At 42.0% G+C, this 18,154-nt stretch overlaps 1 protein-coding gene across 2 annotated transcripts in view; it reads left to right on the top strand.

Annotated features, from left to right (window-relative positions):
- The window catches only part of Sol1 (CUB domain-containing protein Sol1), a 233,314-nt gene that overhangs the window by 208,937 nt on the left and 6,223 nt on the right, over positions 1 to 18,154 (top strand). For both annotated transcript variants that reach the window (XM_011645907.3, XM_011645905.2), the window contains exons 10-12: positions 1,393 to 1,583; positions 12,965 to 13,172; positions 16,684 to 16,931. In XM_011645907.3, coding sequence (XP_011644209.2) covers positions 1,393 to 1,583; positions 12,965 to 13,172; positions 16,684 to 16,931 — 647 coding nt within the window. The remainder of the gene's footprint in view (positions 1 to 1,392; positions 1,584 to 12,964; positions 13,173 to 16,683; positions 16,932 to 18,154) is intronic.

Here is an 18,154-nt window from a genome sequence, read left to right as displayed (position 1 = left end):
TATCATTGGATCAAATAAAAATACCTATAACGTATGTAATGTACGCAACGTTCTACGTTTTTAACGCGTCATGTTTCAAAATAAGTTTAAATATATTTCCAAGAGAAAGAGCGATCAATAGCACAACTTATACGTGTTTCGCTGCATAGTAGCCTTTGTCCACGTGATTTTCATTACTTTTCAAGGACCTTTCGCGAGATAGCACTTGTAGCATATTTGTTGATGAGTGCAATGCAGACTCCAACGTAACCAATTCAAATATTTGGTATGTGGTCCAGCAGTCGCAAATACATAAAAATATTTGATCATATTGCATTTCTATCTTTGAACATTTTTTATATAATATAATACCACTTCATACTTTCGGCACACAAATACTTGCAATGATTGCAAGCTTTTTATCTTGAACATGAGATGCCCTATGATTTTAATGAGCGATAAAAATATCGTATTATGTATACGTAACGAAAGCGATTATCGTTGATTGTAATTCTTCGGCATTTCAAATTCAACAAGCGGATCGCAACGGATAATTTTCGCGATAGACGCGGCAGCTTCTCGAAATGTGCGTTCTCGAAATGAAAGTCCAGACTCGAGAAATGTCAACTCGGTGTCGAGTTATCGTTCAAAGTTCGCTAGCGGTGTCGTAAGCACGGAATATAAAATTGGACAAACGCGCGCAACGTGTTATAGTACACGCTCTGGTGCGCGTACCGGGACAAATATATCTTGATTCTTGTTCCTTGTGTTCTAACGGAACGTGAAATCAGAAGCGAATGGAAATACGAGTCCCGCCGGTGTGGCGGAGCGTCTTTTGTCGCGGAAATGAAAAGTTTTTCCTATCGAATATTGTTTTGTGACGCGTAACGAAGGCTGCAACATCGAAACAACAACGCTGACGTGACTGCTCAATGTTGCGGGACAGTTAACATTCGACAATTTTCTAAACTAAATATTAACGTCGCGTGAAAGTGTCACAAACTCGAAAGTTACAATTTTGCAGCCCCAAAAATCATTCAATAATATAAAATCTTATTTTACACGCAGATATTTTTTTTTTTTCCTTTAAAATCTTAAATTTCTATAGATTCTATTTCCGTGTAATTTCGTCTCTTTACTTTTTCATTATTACGGAATATTACATGATAAACTGATCGTCAAGGGACGAGATACTTTATCTGCAATTATTGTAATTATTGAAATTATATGGAAATTGTCGGTTTTCCGCAATAATTATCACGCACGAAAGTATCAAATTTTAGTTGTTGCACTCAGCCGCAGGTATGCACTCGAAATGAATAAAATAATTAATTTTGAAAATGATGCGTATATAAATGTATAAAATGACACGGGAAAAATATAATATTACAAATATATTATTTTTTGTTTCAGCTGCGAGGGAGTCGATTCACTGGTTGCATTCGTGCATATAGATGGAAAAAAGGACAAAATAGATTCATTCTGTGGAGAAACACCGCCGCGTCCCATCATGAGCAACGGTCCGCGGCTCTCTTTGGAGTTTCAAGGAGTAACGTCATCCCGCCATTCGAGAGGCTTTAAAGCGACGTACACTTTCATGGAAAGTGAGTTCAAATTTTGCATGTCTGCGATATGAAATAATACGATCGAGTAAGGAAAAGCTGTATTTCCTCGCGATAATTCAAAGTGAATCTTCCGAGAGTAGAAATCTCTCCGTCCGTGCGAGAAAACGCGTAGATTTACACGTATATTGTCTTACCGTAAATCGATCGGAAATGTTCCTGGCCTAGATGGACGACGGGCATCATCGGGAATAACTTATCGACGTGGAACGTGTTCGCGGCGCGAGATCAGGCTATGACGTACGATCTTATATATTCGTGAACGAAGCCGTATTCCGAGAGCTTTTCTCCTATAGGCACCTCCCATGTCCCGTCAAAATTTCAATTTCCGCCGTGCATTCTATCGCGATGGCAATGCGTCTCGCCACGTTTCGCCGTTTATCACCCGCAGGTGAGCTTGGAGTTGTAGCGCACACGCGTAGCTGGCCGGGGGCATCCCGGTAGCGGAACAAATGGATCGTAAAGTGTGTTCATCTTACCGAGAAGAGAACCGAGCGTTCGGGGATATCGTAACGCGAGAAAGTCAAGGGGCGCGTCACGAAGCTGCTCCGGCGAGAGTTGGAGAACGCGCAGCACGGTAGACGGATGGACGGACGGTAGACGATAGGGAGGATAGGGAGGAAGGGCTGGACGGACGGTAGACGAGGATGGAGAAACGGAGGCGGACAATCTGTCTCAAATATCAAGCAGGCGGTGGGGGACAACTTTGTCGTACCGTTAAAGGATGAATATCGCTCGATTATGCCGAGTATTTTATCGTCCTTTGGTTACCATCGAGCAGAGAGTCGAAAGTTCGCGCGCTATCGCATAATTGAAACGCGGCAAAATGGATCCTGACCTATTTTGCAACGGTGGAAAGAGATACGGCGGCAAAGTTTCGGCAAAGTCGCTCCGTATTATGAATGTTAACGGCAAGTTTGAGCTTAATTTTTACGAGCGGGACGTACCCCTTCCCGCGCGGCTTCTTCCCCCTCCTGCAAACGACCCCGCGCCCACCACTCCTTCCGCCTTTGAAACTTCGCGGCAGAATTATCGCGCTAAGGGATGCGGGTACGTTCTTCGAGGCCCCCACATAAAATAGACTTCGGAGGATCCTCGAGAAAGACGGGATCGCTCTCGCAAATCGAAGTAGGCATTCGGCAATCGAACTGGAACGGACACTGAGAAGAGATTCGCAGTCGCGTTTCCGCCTTTCTCGCAGAAAAGCAGCAGACGCGGGTCTCACTCCTGAACTGTCACAAGCACAACGATGTTCTCGACGACGAATCGATATGACGCGCTTTAGAAAGGATCCGCCCGTCTCGCAGGAATAACATTCTACGCGCTGACTAGGACATTTCCTTGGGGGAAGGCTAATGTCATCTCGGACTGATATGTGCGTGTCAACTGAGTCACGCGATACATTCTCCCCCTGGGCGGCGTTTATATGTATATGTATATCTCTGCTCACGCTTGAAATTATCCCTAATAATTATGACATCGTTATCGAGAGAGAGAGAGAGAGAGAGAGAGAGAGAGAGACAAGCCAGCAGACAAATTTCTCGCTCTTCGTCGTTATAATCGACGTCACGACGACAATGGCAGACGGATAATCGCGAATTACGCCGTAACGACAAACACGCCGTTGCAAACGCGAAGGACGCGAGATTTATGACGTCTACTCGGTGTAACCCGCCCTTCTTGCAATTAGTCCCGTCTTCCGCGCCACGGTGGTAAATTAGACTCCCCCCCCCCCCTCCCCTCTCGGTCTAAAAAGCGAATCCCGTTTCCCGTTTGGTGCGAGCGCTCCGCGCGATAACGTGAAAATCTATTTTCCTCGTCGTCTTCGACTGTACCGTATTTCCTTGCACCGACAAGACACACCACTGCCGTTTGGACGATGTCACGTCAAACCATCGACGTCTCACGCTGGAAACTTATCGCCACGTCGATTCGCAGTCGTTTAGTCACGAGACGACGCGCGCCAAAGGACATCGACCGGAAGTTTCGGAATTCGGTCGAACGGGAGGCCAAATATCGTCGACAGCAGCGATGGCAGCGTTGGCAGTTAGCTCACGACATATTCCCCGTGACGTGGCTGGCGGGAGAACTCGACTCGTCGCGGGCGAGACCGTGACGAATTTACGAATCCATCGTCGACGCGCGGCGAAGAAGTAGGGCATCGCTTTTGGAAAACAACGTCGTCGTCGTCGTCGTCGGCGTCGTCGGCGTCGTCGCGCTTCGACATTCAAGCGCACATATACACGTCTCGTGTTTATCGTCTGACAGTTCGCACATATAGCGCGCGTGCTGCACCAGTATCAAACGTATGAAACTTACGGCCGTATTAGCAGCCACGCTTTAATGTAACCTGGCGTATATTCCGCTTTCGAAACTTTGCCGGAGTTTCGACGCAATATTTCCGACGAACTCGGCAAAGTTGATACGGGCGCGTCGTACGTCGTATTGTTGCGTCAAGTCATACAGCGGAAAACGCGGTGGCGCAACTCGCCAACTTCGGTCATCCATTAGCCGCTTAACTTTTTAAGCGAAGCTAAACCTACATCGGTGATACCTACATAGTTAGTATTGACTACTAAGATACTCAATGTACAAGCGGCTTCGCAGAGGTTTCGCAACGCGAGAGAGCCACAAAGTTTTAACTTGATGCGCGCACGAAACGTGCGGGAAGTAACGAAAAAGCCTGAAAAAGAAACGAGACGTTTCCACGGACGACGCTTTAAATACCGCCCACCCTTGGAACAGGACGATTTTGCATTTCGCGAGAATTATTCCGCGCGAATAGTAGAACGAGGTGCCGGAATCGTTATCGTTGATTACAATTGCAAAGTTGGGAGGAGTCCGGTCGAGGCAGGGCCAGGAAGGAAGGAAGGAAGGAAGGAAGGAAACGACGAAGGGAGCCCGGCTCGGCGGCCGAACGCTCTCTCGGATACGCGCGCGCGATGCCGAACTGCGCGACGGCGGCGAATCTTTTGTGATGTAGATCACAGGACGATTTTAACGACAGTTATACCCTCCCTCGAAAGTGTGATAAACAGCCTGCATCCACGTAGGTGCATACAACGACTCGAGGCGGCGGACCTCGTGCCCGCCCACGGCCGACTTCGGGACAGAGCGTCGCGATCTGGCGCAACATAAATTGCCAGCTCGTATATACTTGAACATTCTTCCACGACCGGGTATTATAAAAGTTCTCGCGAAACTTTATCAATTTTACGGATACGCCACGTGTACTGGAAGGAAGAAAGAAAATGAACACTCGTTTGCCGTGCCCCTCTCTCTCTCTCTCTCTCTTTCTTTCTTTCTCTCTCTCTCTCTCTCTCTCTCTCTCTCTCTCTCTCTCGCTTATCCTCCACTCGCTTTGATCACTGCCACGTACATATGTGGATGTACGTACATTTTTCGTATTTTTATACAATTGCGTACAAATATTTAAATTTGTCTCGTTTGTACAAACACTACATTATTGATCGACGTTGTGATTGACATTTTTAAGAAACGTTAATAAACTTTTAATTCCGATTTCATTAAAATATCAGAAAGCGAATGACGGTGTATTTGTACGAAAACTTTTCCTCTCTAATTTACGTCAAAAAAATCGATACTAGCGAAAATACTAGTCGGTCGGCGCGTTTTTGTGAGAAAAGTTCTTTGAAATAACAAAAGCTCTTGAAATAAAATATATAATGCACGTGTTGAGTAAGCATATGTTGAATTATAGAAATCTGTAGAAAAGCGGCAGCTTTCGATACTCTCTGTACGAGATCGCAGCCGTTTTCGTTGGGAGGCAGACGGAACGGTACGGGTATGGCAAGGCAGAGAAATTTTCTCGTCTCGTCTCAATCTTGAAAAATTGATGCCTCGCGACTAGGCTTTATCGCAGTAACGGGCAACTAAACGTACCATTTTATTGGATCCTCGTGCTCGGATATGCTGCGAATACCGAGCGGGATCGAGACGCTCTTGGTATCCCCGTGCGTGAATCTCAATCGCGGAACCGCCGTGGCGAAACAAAATAGGTTTCCCGTCTGCCGTCTGTAACTCGCCGGTTCACGGAGATTCGCTCGACCGACACAAAATCCCGTGATACCAAAAGTTCGAGACACAACATTGTCCAACAACAAACATGGCGAGATTGTTGATCCGTGTTTGCTCCTTCAAACGTGTACTGGCATGCGTAGTTATAATATGTGCAGCATCCGGTCCATAGTTATGCGGAGTGCCCGGTCTAACGTCGCCACGAAATTCGGAGGTTCTTTTTGCGCAAACACAAAACGGGCTGTTTAGACGGAAGTTTGTTTACGGATGTTTCGTTGCACACAAGTTACAAGTTAGTTGCGCAAGCATGAGCGATTAATAATCCAACTCTCGAATCACTCGACTCGAACTTTTGAATAAGTTTTTTTTTTTTTTTTTTATCACGCGGTCGAATATATCCGAGTTATAAAATCGGTAGCTTATTGCAGGTAACCGGCGCGATTCATCGTCGGTTTTGTTGTTCGACCTGCCGGTCAAACTGCAACACGAAACGTACATCACAGTGTTCAAATAACATCCTGTAATTTCCACAGAAATATACAAAGCGTGGACAAAACGCGACGTTCTCGTTACTTTAACCCCCACACCTCACGTAATCGGGGAACATTGCTAGTTGCAAGCGTGAAACAAGCGACGCGACTGGAAAAAAGAGCGGGTCGAGCGTAGAGTGAGGTCATTTCAAAATGAAAACTCTAGGCTGAAACGCGAGATGCCGGTGATACAAGTAGAAAAAGCTTTAGTCATCGCCAGCCAAACGAAACGGTTTGGGACTTGAATTCGAGATAGACATCACCATCAACGTGGTGAACGTATATATATATATATATAAAATTATATATATATATATATATATAAGACCACGAACGAAAACAAAACGATATCGATCATGTTTTCGAAATATTTATTTCCCTCGAGACCAATGAAGAGATAAATGCAGGCTGCAGTCATTAAATTTGAATTGTGCGGAAATTGTGCGGATAATTCATCGTTACGTAGCATTCGTTTTGCTAAATATTCGATGAACATTAAAGAATCATCGCGCAACTATTTGCTCGTGGGCATTAATTCGATGATTCGTTGATAATATAAACATCGGCAATCCACTATCGCATCGATCTCGGTAATTTGCAAGAACATTTTGGAAAACCTATTTATTTATGCTCTCTATGCTGATATGATGTCATTTGGAAACTTAGTGATATTGATTTATTTACTTCATATCCGTAATGCACTCAATCCGATGGAGCAGTTTATATTTTCTGGCACGTTGTCGGTAATTATCGAAATAAAATCAGCCAATTCATAATTTGAACGGTGCGTTGCAGTTACGCAACACGCATATCTGGCAGAGTCCGCACATCGTGGATGAATAACCGATCGATTAAATTATTAATATATTAAAATGTCTCGTTGAACGTGCTTCTCTTGCCCGATTAAAAACGAATTTAGATATATTCACAAATATCCAACGGAAAACAGCGTTTCGCCGAAAGAAACATTTATTTAGCTTTATATAAAGATCCAATAAGTTCTCCTTTTTTTACTACCTCTTTTACAGGATTAATTAAGACAGATGTTTTACCATCTTATTTAGCTAGCCTCCTTTACCATTTCTTCCCGGTTTTACTTTCCGGTTATACTTTCGACGTACAGAGTGTCTCTAGAACCAAGTATTTTCTTCACTGCTTCGCTCAAGTAATCTATGCTTTTGCTAGAATCTTAATATAGAAGTTAAGTTATCGGGACACATCTAATATTGAAAAAATTTCAAAGTTATAAAGGCAGACAATAAAAAGCCAACTCCAAATTCCTCGAGGAATATGCAACCGGGAAAAAATACGGGAGTGCTTGGGGCACCCGGTAAATCAAGCTTCTTGCTTATTAGCGGTACGCTTAACAAGTGAGTAATTGTTGCGCAACTTTCTTCGAGTCCTTTCTTAGCCTGAGTATACGCTATCCGTATTATAAAGTCGGCGTACACAGAACAGGTACGTTCCTTTTCCAATAGCGGTCGGAATGGAAATTATGAACATTCAAATGCAAATTTAATTTATGTGATAGCAAAGACTCGCAATAAAAAAAAAAAAAAAAAAAAAAAAAACAGAACAAAAGCAATTTCATTTTTTCCTTTTACAAAAAATAAAAAAAAAAGATCAAAGCGAAATCCGAAAGGATGGTGGAATAACTCAGCAATCATTATTTTTGAATTTAGAAAATACATCACATATTTCTATGTTCGGATATCCGTATCCGCTTTGCAACGTGCTGTTCCAGACGCCGCAAATGAATATCGGATCGCGGGCATGTCCGATCGAACGTAACACGCGTTATCCGGCAATGCCCTTAACCGCGCGTTACCCGTCGCGAGCTATCGGGAAATGTCATAAAGCGAAGCGTGACCGTGTCATAAATATCCGATTCTGACGTCGAAATTCAACGGACGATCCCTACGGGAGACAAATTGTGCGACAACCAGAAACGCGACCCGCCGCATTAAGGAATTACATGCATAGGGCGCACGCATCAGTCACTTCCATTGATTGCGCGGATAGAATATACGTCGCGAAAGTCGCACAAGGACGGCGAATACCGTGCCACTTAATGGGCTTTGACGCTATGACATTTCGCGTACCATATATCTATTTAAAAAAAAAAAAAAAAAAAAAAAAAAAAATAAAGAAAATGAACACATAATCAGTTTAACATTTCCATTTTCGCGGCAGGAAAAGTCTATTAAGGTACTAATTTTCGCATTTCCAAGCAAAATACGATAAATGTATATTCGGCAAATATCTACCGCGTACCTGACGTGTACCACCATACTGCCCGGGATCGTAGTAGTGAATGATAATTTCGACTGTAATCAGTAGCCACACCGGTAATAAGCAGCTGATTTAGCAATACTCTCGATTATTCCGCATTGCGTTAGAGTGGAACATATATAATTCACAAATATTTGCACTATACCCAATCATCAGAGACGGTAAATTCTATTAAAAGCAGGGTACCACGGGCGCGTGGACGTTGCGATCTGTTTGTCCCGCCGCTAATTACATGTGCGGGGCATTTCATTCTGAATGAATCAGCGAAATTGTGTCGCATCCGAAACTTGCTAATCTTGTCTCATTTTTATCCACACGCGCGTTCTCAAATGGACTGGACGCACGCGTAAATTGCGCGTGTACGAAATGCATTGATATGCAGGTGCGTGAATCATCGCGCGGCGATTGTCTTGCCCGATTGAATGGTATAAGGGCGACATTTGTTTTATTATCCGTCGCGATTGTTAAAAGGCATTTAATGTAGTTTTATCGAATTTTAATAAACTCGTCCATCACAATTTTCGATGAAAAATTTAAGCTTTTTAAATCGAGACTGGTTAATGCATGGCGCTGGATGCATTTTCGATGCATCTTCCAATTCCGTCGGGGAAATATTTTGTATGAATATTTTTGCTGCAAATATTTTTCTATAATTCGCTCTCCAACAAGCTCATAATGTGAGAAACCAGATATATCTGCACTTTTTGCCGAAGTTGCAATAAAATTTCCATTTCTTTTTTATTTCATTCTCGTTAAAGAAAAAAGAGGGATGGATCAATTAATGTCTGTTGCACGTTACGGACCCGAAACCCACCCTAATCGCCTAGATCGCAAGCCGCCGCGCCGCACCGCAGATACGATGCGACACTGAATTCCATGCTTAATTCACCAGGCAAGCATTCAGTTTGCGCTCTGACATCATATACTCGTATCACGCTCGCCTGATTAAAATCTTTACAAACGCCGTGCTAGCGAGTACCGTCGCTATTGTATCGTGTTACGTAAATCGAGGTATTACTTAGTTACGAGGGATACGAAAATAGGATGCGAAGGAAAGACCAAAGGGACGAAGAGGAACAGAGTCGCACGAAAGCGAATACGGCGAATGGCAGCGCGGTGAAGAGAAAGAGCAACCGACCGTTGTTTTCCGAGATACGTTAGCGTACCACGAGAGAAAACCGGAAGTATATCCGGACAGTATACGCGGACACACATATCCATAGCACTCCTGAGTTTAGTTCGTAGCGTTATGTCGGAAAGCTAAACGCTCGCGATATCTCGATGGTGCGCGCATTCCCCCCCCCTCCCCCCGCCCCGTCGAGGAGCGTCTCTTTATGACCTCGTAACAATAAAAATCACGGCGCGACGAACGCGCCAGAACATTAATTGCAGCCGAGTCATCTCTTTTGCTCAGAAGAGATGACTCGGCTGCAATACGAACTGCATATACGTTTAACGTTGGTAATAAATGTGGCACACACGAATCATACGATATCGGTGAGAAATCCGATTGGGACTCCTCATATATATTCGATCCCCGATAGATCGTGTACTTACTTTCAGCGCATGATTTAAGTAATTATAAAACTGTACGATTTTAAAATAATATTGACGACATGTTTGGTTTACCGATGACAGTTTTACGCATTTGTGTACTCGTCGTACGGGTAAACACAAGCTCAAACACGCAAATTGATATCGTCATAACAAATAAAAAAGAAACTGCTGTTCTTTTTTTTTTTATACAAGGTTTTTTTACAATTTGAAATTTTACAATCATTTTATATCCCATAAATAAAAAGGATTTATAGGATTTTTTTTTTTTTATATACCAAACGCGTTTGAAACGTGAAACGTTTGTTTCGGTTGCAAGCGTAGAGAAACGCGATATGAAAAGACTGCAGATTATTACGTTTGTCCTATATGGTATTGAAAAATTACATCTAGTAATAAACTGGATGACGTTTAAAGATAATTCTAATAATCCTTCGGGACATTACCTTTATAACGAAATTTACTTTGTTAAATTTATTTTCATTAAATGAATTCTTTTTATGTGTATTCAAGAAAGAGGTACACAGACACGTTAAGGATATAGATAAATTTTTAAAAATCGCCTAAATTCCATCCGCCTTCATTCAAATTGAGTTTGCCCAATTTCTATGCATTATTCGCAATTTTTGGGTTAGGACTGTGTGAATTTTAATATTACTTCTTATGAATATGAAGTAGACAGTCTCGCGGTTGGATTTTGCATGAGCTGGCTACGATGAAAGGGACAATACGATCGCAAGGTACGCTGAAAAGGGGAAGGTAACGTCTAGGCGAAATGGTTGCCAAGTTGAGCAGCTCTCAGCGGCAACGTTCTCGCAGCGCTTTTCAAACGTTTTCACACTTTTTTCCCCGGAGACCTCGACCCACGTTGTTGTAATCTTTTTCTTCGTCTTTCTTCTCCGACGAGCAAGCCAGCCGCAACGAGAGAGAGAGAGAGAGAGAGAGAGAGAGAGAGAGAGAGAGAGAGCGAGCGAGCGAGCGAACAGGTAGACCGCGTACATGGTGACCATAACAAATGTGGCTAACTAAGCGCAAAAGTCTCGCGAAAGCTTATTACTCGATGTTTACAGCCCGGAGGAAACTTGGCCCGTGTTCTCGTAGCGCGGTGTACCGCACTTTAGGAACTCTCGAGAGGAGTTCCGCAGTAACTGCGACCACCGCGAGTCGTTTGAAACGGGGCCTGTGTGACAACGGAGCCAATCCCGTAATTAACATACTCTCCTCCCTCCTCCCTGGATCTTCTCCTCTCCTCCCGCGTGCCCACCATGTAAATGCCCTCTACATGCAATCCTCGGTAAGGAATCTGCCAACGGCGACGTTGTTGAAACGGATATTTTTCAACAAGAGAATGCGGCGAAGGATGGAAATCACTTTCCGAGAAGTTTCCCGGAGGAAGGAAACGCCGATCTTTCTTAAACCATCCGTTCCTGGTAGCAGCCGTCGCTCTGGGGCGTCCGTCGGGCGATCGAAGTTAATTGAGTCGTCCGTAATGAGGTTTCGGCCGCTTCTGTCGAGAAATTTTAATCGGCCGAGAGAGTCGGGGAAGAAAGAGGTGCCTCGAAGTCGCGCCAACGACGGACGCTTGGAATGTTTGCAAGGAGTTATTCAATTATTTTACGTCCCGTCGGTCCAAGGTGCCTCTCGTCGATTTGCTCGTCGCGGGGACAACGAGGGATCAGCTCTGAACAGATTCAACTACTACGTCGAACGCGTTTGCGAGCCGCAGTATTGACGGCGATTAAAAAAAAAAAAAAAAGGAGTGCAAGGTGAAATAATTTTTTGCGGTGAAAAAAGTGGAATTAAATGTGCAGTTCAGTATAGCAGTTCGTGTCGGACTGTTATATTGGATAGATCCACATAGCTATTTTTCGCTCGAATAAGGCAACTGATTGATCCTGGTGTCTGCCAATTCTTGTCCGGTAAAATCCGGATCGATTGAAAGCATAAGCTCAGTTCTTTACGCAATTTGGCAGAATTTGAAAAATCAAGCTGCGCGCTCGCGCGCGAGCGATGGAATGCATGACAATTTTTTTTTTTTTTCTCACTATGACAAATGCCATAAAACTGAGAAAAATCGATTTCATTCTGGCAGACGAAAAATCTAGCTGATTGAAACTCGCGTATTCGCGATCGATGACGCATCCACGCGGCGAATATACGATCGAATCTGTTGAAAAATCATCAAATGCTGTTGCGCTGGCACGCACAATAGCGCATACGCGGGCCACCGCGCTTTCAGACACCGTTGTCGCCAAACCGCCTTGCAAGCAATTTAGCATGGGAACAGGCAATGTACGCGCTGTCACAGGCTTTACACCAGGGTGGTGGTTACGGCGGTATCGTGGGGGAGATTTTATATTTACGCACAAGCAGATCAAAACTCACGCTTTAATATTTGATTTTGACGCTGTCTACATTGGGAACTGTCGATTAATAATACATTAGTAATTACTTCGATATTATTCATATTTCTCGGGCGTATTACAATGTCACGATTGTACCGCCAATGATTTGTATTACGTTGCGCGGCCAGCCCATTAGTACATGTCAATATTTATTAAGCCGCTCAAGGGATTATAAACGGCCTTGTAATAATGAAGTGTGCGCGGATAATAAATTTTGACGATGAAAAAACAAGGAGAAATTCATGCCCTTCTTCGCGCTCTTCGAGTACCGTAAATTGAATCGATCTCTTCTTTCTTTTTCTCTTTTCCTTCTCTCTCTCTCTCTCTCTCTCTCTCTCTCTCTCTCTCTCTCTCTGTCTCTTTCTCCTTCTGATAAACGCGACGATAATCTTATAACGTTTGAACAGCCAAAGAATAGTCGGAAGAGAAAAATCGTCAAAATACGAGATAGAAATGTTTTCGAGATGTTTTTCATTCTAATACTCGCATGAATATCGACCGGTTCAAGTTCCAGCGCAGTTACGAATACGCTTTACTGTTTCAGACTTCGGTATAACGACAGGTCGGCAGGAGGGGCAGTATCCGTGTGCCTTTGTTTTCAACAGCAACGAGACCCGGAACGGTACATTCGCGTCGCCAAATTATCCCGGACTGTACCCTCGTAGCACGGAGTGCTACTACTTCTTCAATGGTCAATCCAACGAGCGGGTTCACCTTCATTTCCACTTCTTCGACGTCGAGGGAGTGTTACCGTAAGTTCAATGAACGAGCAAATCCTTTCAGATTTCTTCCATGAGGATTATAGCGCAATACAGCCAGGTAGTCTGGCCAAATTTAAATAGTGACATTGAAAAAAATCAAAGTTACGGGTATTTTCCTCGTCGGCGATCAAACGTCGTGCTACAGAACAACAACAGCGTGCTACAGAAATATAACAATGAAAAATGAAAATTAATTAACGCGAATGATAATGCGATATTTGCATGTGGGAAAAGAAGATAAAAGGGGATAATGACGATTACTCGCTCGGCCGCGAAAATATCATGGTTAATATCTAATGGTTCGTTTCACATATCTCAATAACGAATCGAATTCATTGCCTGAGATATTTCTAACTGTGCGAAAGAACCGCGTAACGCGTTTGTATACGATAGCAGATTTAACGATATCGGGAGCTCGGTCTATCTGTCGTCTATCGTCTAAAACTTGATAGACGCAACACGACCATCTTTAAGCAAATTTGGAATCTTTCCGCGAAGGCAAATCGATAATCGTCCAATTCTGGACCCTTGCGAGAGTTGGGATGGCTCGTTATATATAAACTGCATCAAAGTTCTCAGCTACTTATTGAAACACGAAGGAAGCCCTGATGAAGGTTCGACGGCCAATAGTCGAGAAACAGAGGCAATTACGTGTCAACCGCGCCGCATGCTGTTATTAACGAGCGTATTACCCATTATCCGATCTAACAAGAAATATAACTTTTTAGAAAATAATATAACGACGTCGCGCAAGGCCCGAACACATCGAAGGTGGAAAGGTGGCGGTACGGTCGGATGTACGGAAAGGGACGAGGGGGGGGGGGGAGACACAGCTGCTCGCGCACGCGATAGATAAAGAGAAACAGTGCGGGAAAGGGGCTAGGGTTGAGAAACGAGCGATGGCGAGAGGGAAACGGAGGGAAACGGAGGGAGGGATCGGTGTGCCGGGGGTCATACGATATGCTGCTCCTAATTGGGTCGGTATTAAATCGCAGGACCATCAATATTCCGGCGACAACGTAACGCTACGTTCATTACCGGAAGCCGCTAATTAATCATGTTTCGCCAATTTCTGTCGAATTTTATAACAACGCGGCATGCGCTCGTTTGTCGCACACGGTCGGAGGGCGCCAGGGCCGGGGGTGCCGCACACAACGCGTGGCATCGCGACGAAGGAACACCAACAGAATTCGTTGGCCCATGTCGTTGGCCGTTGGCCGGTCGATCGGCAGGTCGGTTGGTGACGCGACTCGTTTTATAAATTGATAATTCGGCGTCGGCCAGCATTCGCCGTGCGATGACTCACCGCGCTCTATTTATCGCGGCCACATCGGCTGCCTCTCGTCGGTGTCGATCGTGGCAAGATTTTCCCCTGGCGCTACTTCGGAAAACGGTAATCGTAAATATCGCCAGATATCTCGCGCTCCACGAAACGAGAGTTCGATTGAACCAAGTGCGCCCTCGGTGCTTTACTCGGTGCAGATGCATCTCGCCCCGTGCCGAGATGCGGCACGACCGAGACGAGGCGCGACGCGAGACGGGCCGCGAGCATCGGAAAAAGATGCATACTCGATCGTAAATCTGACCACCGGTAAACAGTTCTCGAGACGTTGGGTTATGCTCGCGCTCAAGAAAGCGCGCCGGGAAATGATGATCTATCACCCGAATTGCCACTTATGTCATCGGGCCAACTAGCTCGGGCTGTCTTTCTCTCTCTCTCTCTCTCTCTCTCTCTCTCTCTCTCTCTCTCTCTCTCTCTCTCTTGCGCGTGCGTCATTCGCAATATATATTTTCCACTCTGCTATAATAGCGCCATCGCTCATGCATCAATATTTCTTTCGGCGACGATATATTGTTTGTCTCGCCACGGATGTGTCGTAGCGCAACAACTGGATAGCCGCGTAAATCTTACTTATCACCTCTATTTATCTAACAGGCAACGCTACTCCCGCGGCCGCCTTTAATTATGTTCGATGAGATGGTAATGGAATATTATTATGCTACTTAATATGTATTTTGTAGACGATATAATAATTATAACGGCTTCTCGTTTCTCACGTGACATCTTATTAAAGTATTAACAAGGATATTAAAGCAAGTTATAAATTATTATTATTAGGTAAAAGATTGAATTTCACCAATCGTTCTTGTGTAACTGCCACACACAAGATTTATGTTAGAATGTTATGCATAATAGATGAAAATTATTTATGAAAGTACTGGCGGTGAGAGAACTATGAATATAATTTATTACTGCGGGATAATCGAAAAAAAGAGATCGTTAAGAACAAATTTTATTCATATTTTACCCAGAAATAATTATTAGAACTTTCTGCTGTTTCATTTTTTGTTTGGCATATATGTATTAATATATCACATGTTATAAGACATTGTATTTTGAAAAAAGGAAATAGAATTGTAGTGATTAAATTTTTATCGAGTGTCAATTTAAATATAATAATTCATAATCTTTATATTTTTGAATCTTGAAATATAAATGCAATTGACACGTGGTCCTATTTCTCAAAATTTTGATTTTTATATTAATATAAAAAAATCTCTCTCTCTCTCTCTCTCTCGCTGAGACAGTAAAAGATAATGAATATGATAGATACATATATATTACTTCCTTAATGAAATGTACGTCCGGCAAAGTTTCTGAACTATCAAAGCTTGTAGGAAAAATTAAGTGAGTCATTTAACTACCTAACTAGTCCATTGAAAATCGGTGTATTTATTTTAAATTTTATATTCAAAAGAAAAAGAGAGAACTGATCCACATTTTATCACGTTTTATTTAATTTTATTAAAATGGAACTCGTAATTTGATATATAAAGTTTGAAACACAGCTAGAAAGCTTGTAATGTATAATAAAAATGGATGTATTTTATGATATCATGTTTTATCACGATATCAAAAATTCTTATAATAATATTGTTATTATTACTTTTATAATTGTATATTTGAAAGAATAAAATAATATGAAATTTTTTTAATTATAGAGAATGTGATTGAAATATATGTATATAGGCGCGCGCGCGTGTGCGTGTGTGTGTGTGTGTGTGTGTGTGTGTGTGTGTGTATGTATGATTACAAATAAGTATTAATTACAAACAATATGTACAATAAAAATCGTTATTTGCAACATAACGTAAATATTCATATAATGTTAATGTTAATGTTAATAAAGAATGTCAATTAATTTGAAATATTTAAATCATAAAGTAAATTATATTTTTCTAACTAAAAACACATATACGCACACATACGATGTTTACGCTTTATTTGCTACGTTTGTCGCTCAAATTATCTCTATGGTCAATATTAATAACGACTAAATTTACAATTTATATTATATGACTGTTATGTACTTAATCCTGCAATGTATTAACTGTAATATTGCGTGTCGAATTTTTGCGGGCAATTGATAAATTGAATCACCGATAATAAATACTTTTGCAAAAATTTACTGGAAATCGCCAATAATATAAAATTTTTCAGGTGCGAAGCTGTATCAGCCAGTGATTATGTTGAATTCTCCAACTATATGATCAGAGACCGGAAGTATCCCAGGCATTGCGGTCAGCTGAAAGAATTCGACGTTTACAGCGACAGAAAGTTTTTCCGCGTTACGTTCAAGAGTAACGATCGTCTCGATGCCACGGGCTTTAATGCCAGTTACGTGTTCCTGGACGAGGAAGAAAATTACACGATGAAGATACCCGCGAGCAATGGATCGGCATGGCACGGTGAGGCTTTCGTGAAATTAGTTAATTAATTATATCACGACGCTACTCTATCGCTATCTGCGCGGATAGTTTCTGATTTTTTAAAGCAGTCGTAATACCATGTAACTCGAAAGATTAACAAGGTATAACAAGAAGTTTGTTTCGTCAAGTAAATCTTTATGCATATATATAAAATTCCCTTCATCATACACCATTCTATTATTCGCATTCAGCAAATATATATATATTTTATAAGTTCAATATCTATCACTCAATAATACAATCATGGAAAATATAAAACGCGATACACGTCATTAAAAGATTGCGATGTGGCATCGTTTTCAACTATAATATTGAATTTATTTTGCATCGTGTAAGTTCATATCTATGCAAATTTTTTAAAAGTCCAAGTTTATACGTTTCGCTCGCTTCTGTAATACAATTATTTACGATAGATATTGGAAATGGAAAAATGTGAGCTGTGGTGTGTAAAGTTACATAACTGCAATAGATACACCATCTGTAGCGAAACGTTTGTTATACCCTTCCATATTTACAAAACAAATTGCAGTTTTACGCATTTTCATTATCGCGTAAATATTTTTTTATTCACTTTAAATATGATATAAATGTATCAAACGATCAAGAGAGAAGACAATTGTAATAACAGATAAATTAAAACAGATAATTAATTTTTTCTGAAAGATACGACATACAAGGTTCGAGAGAAAGAAATCTTTGAAAGAGGAAAGATTCGCATACAACATTACAGCTGAAAGTATAACATATTTAAATTCAACTGGATTCTGCACTTAATATAATTTTTTAAATGTGAGTTCTGCAAAGAATTAATACGTTTTCTGAAAACTCAACAAAGTCTCGTTTCTTTTAACAATTTTGATTTATATGTTCTCTAGACAGTTTTATTACCACGTTATGATCATTATATTCCGACTATTTAAACGTTTTCTTAGCAATTTCCATGACATTTATTTTCTCTTGATTTTTCCTTCTTGCCTTCGTACATATGTACGAATTGTAAAAAAAAAAAAAAAAAAAAAAAACGCGAACGGACATTCCGGAAAATAATTGAGTCTTTTGTAACATAAAGGAAAGCCCGACAAGAGAGGCCGGTAAAAACCTCGTAGAAGGGATCTATTCTGAATTGTACGGAGATCCGTTCATTCGCATTCTCGTTCTCTCGAGAAGGCGAAAAGTCACGCGCGCGCGGCAACGTAAATGGA

Source organism: Pogonomyrmex barbatus, unplaced genomic scaffold (genome assembly GCF_055798465.1).
Source record: "Pogonomyrmex barbatus isolate J1 unplaced genomic scaffold, ASM5579846v1 scaffold3, whole genome shotgun sequence".
NCBI classification, from domain to species: Eukaryota; Metazoa; Arthropoda; class Insecta; order Hymenoptera; family Formicidae; genus Pogonomyrmex; species Pogonomyrmex barbatus.
The sequence above is the reverse complement of the archived record's forward strand: the minus strand, read 5'-3'. Positions and strand labels throughout refer to the sequence as shown.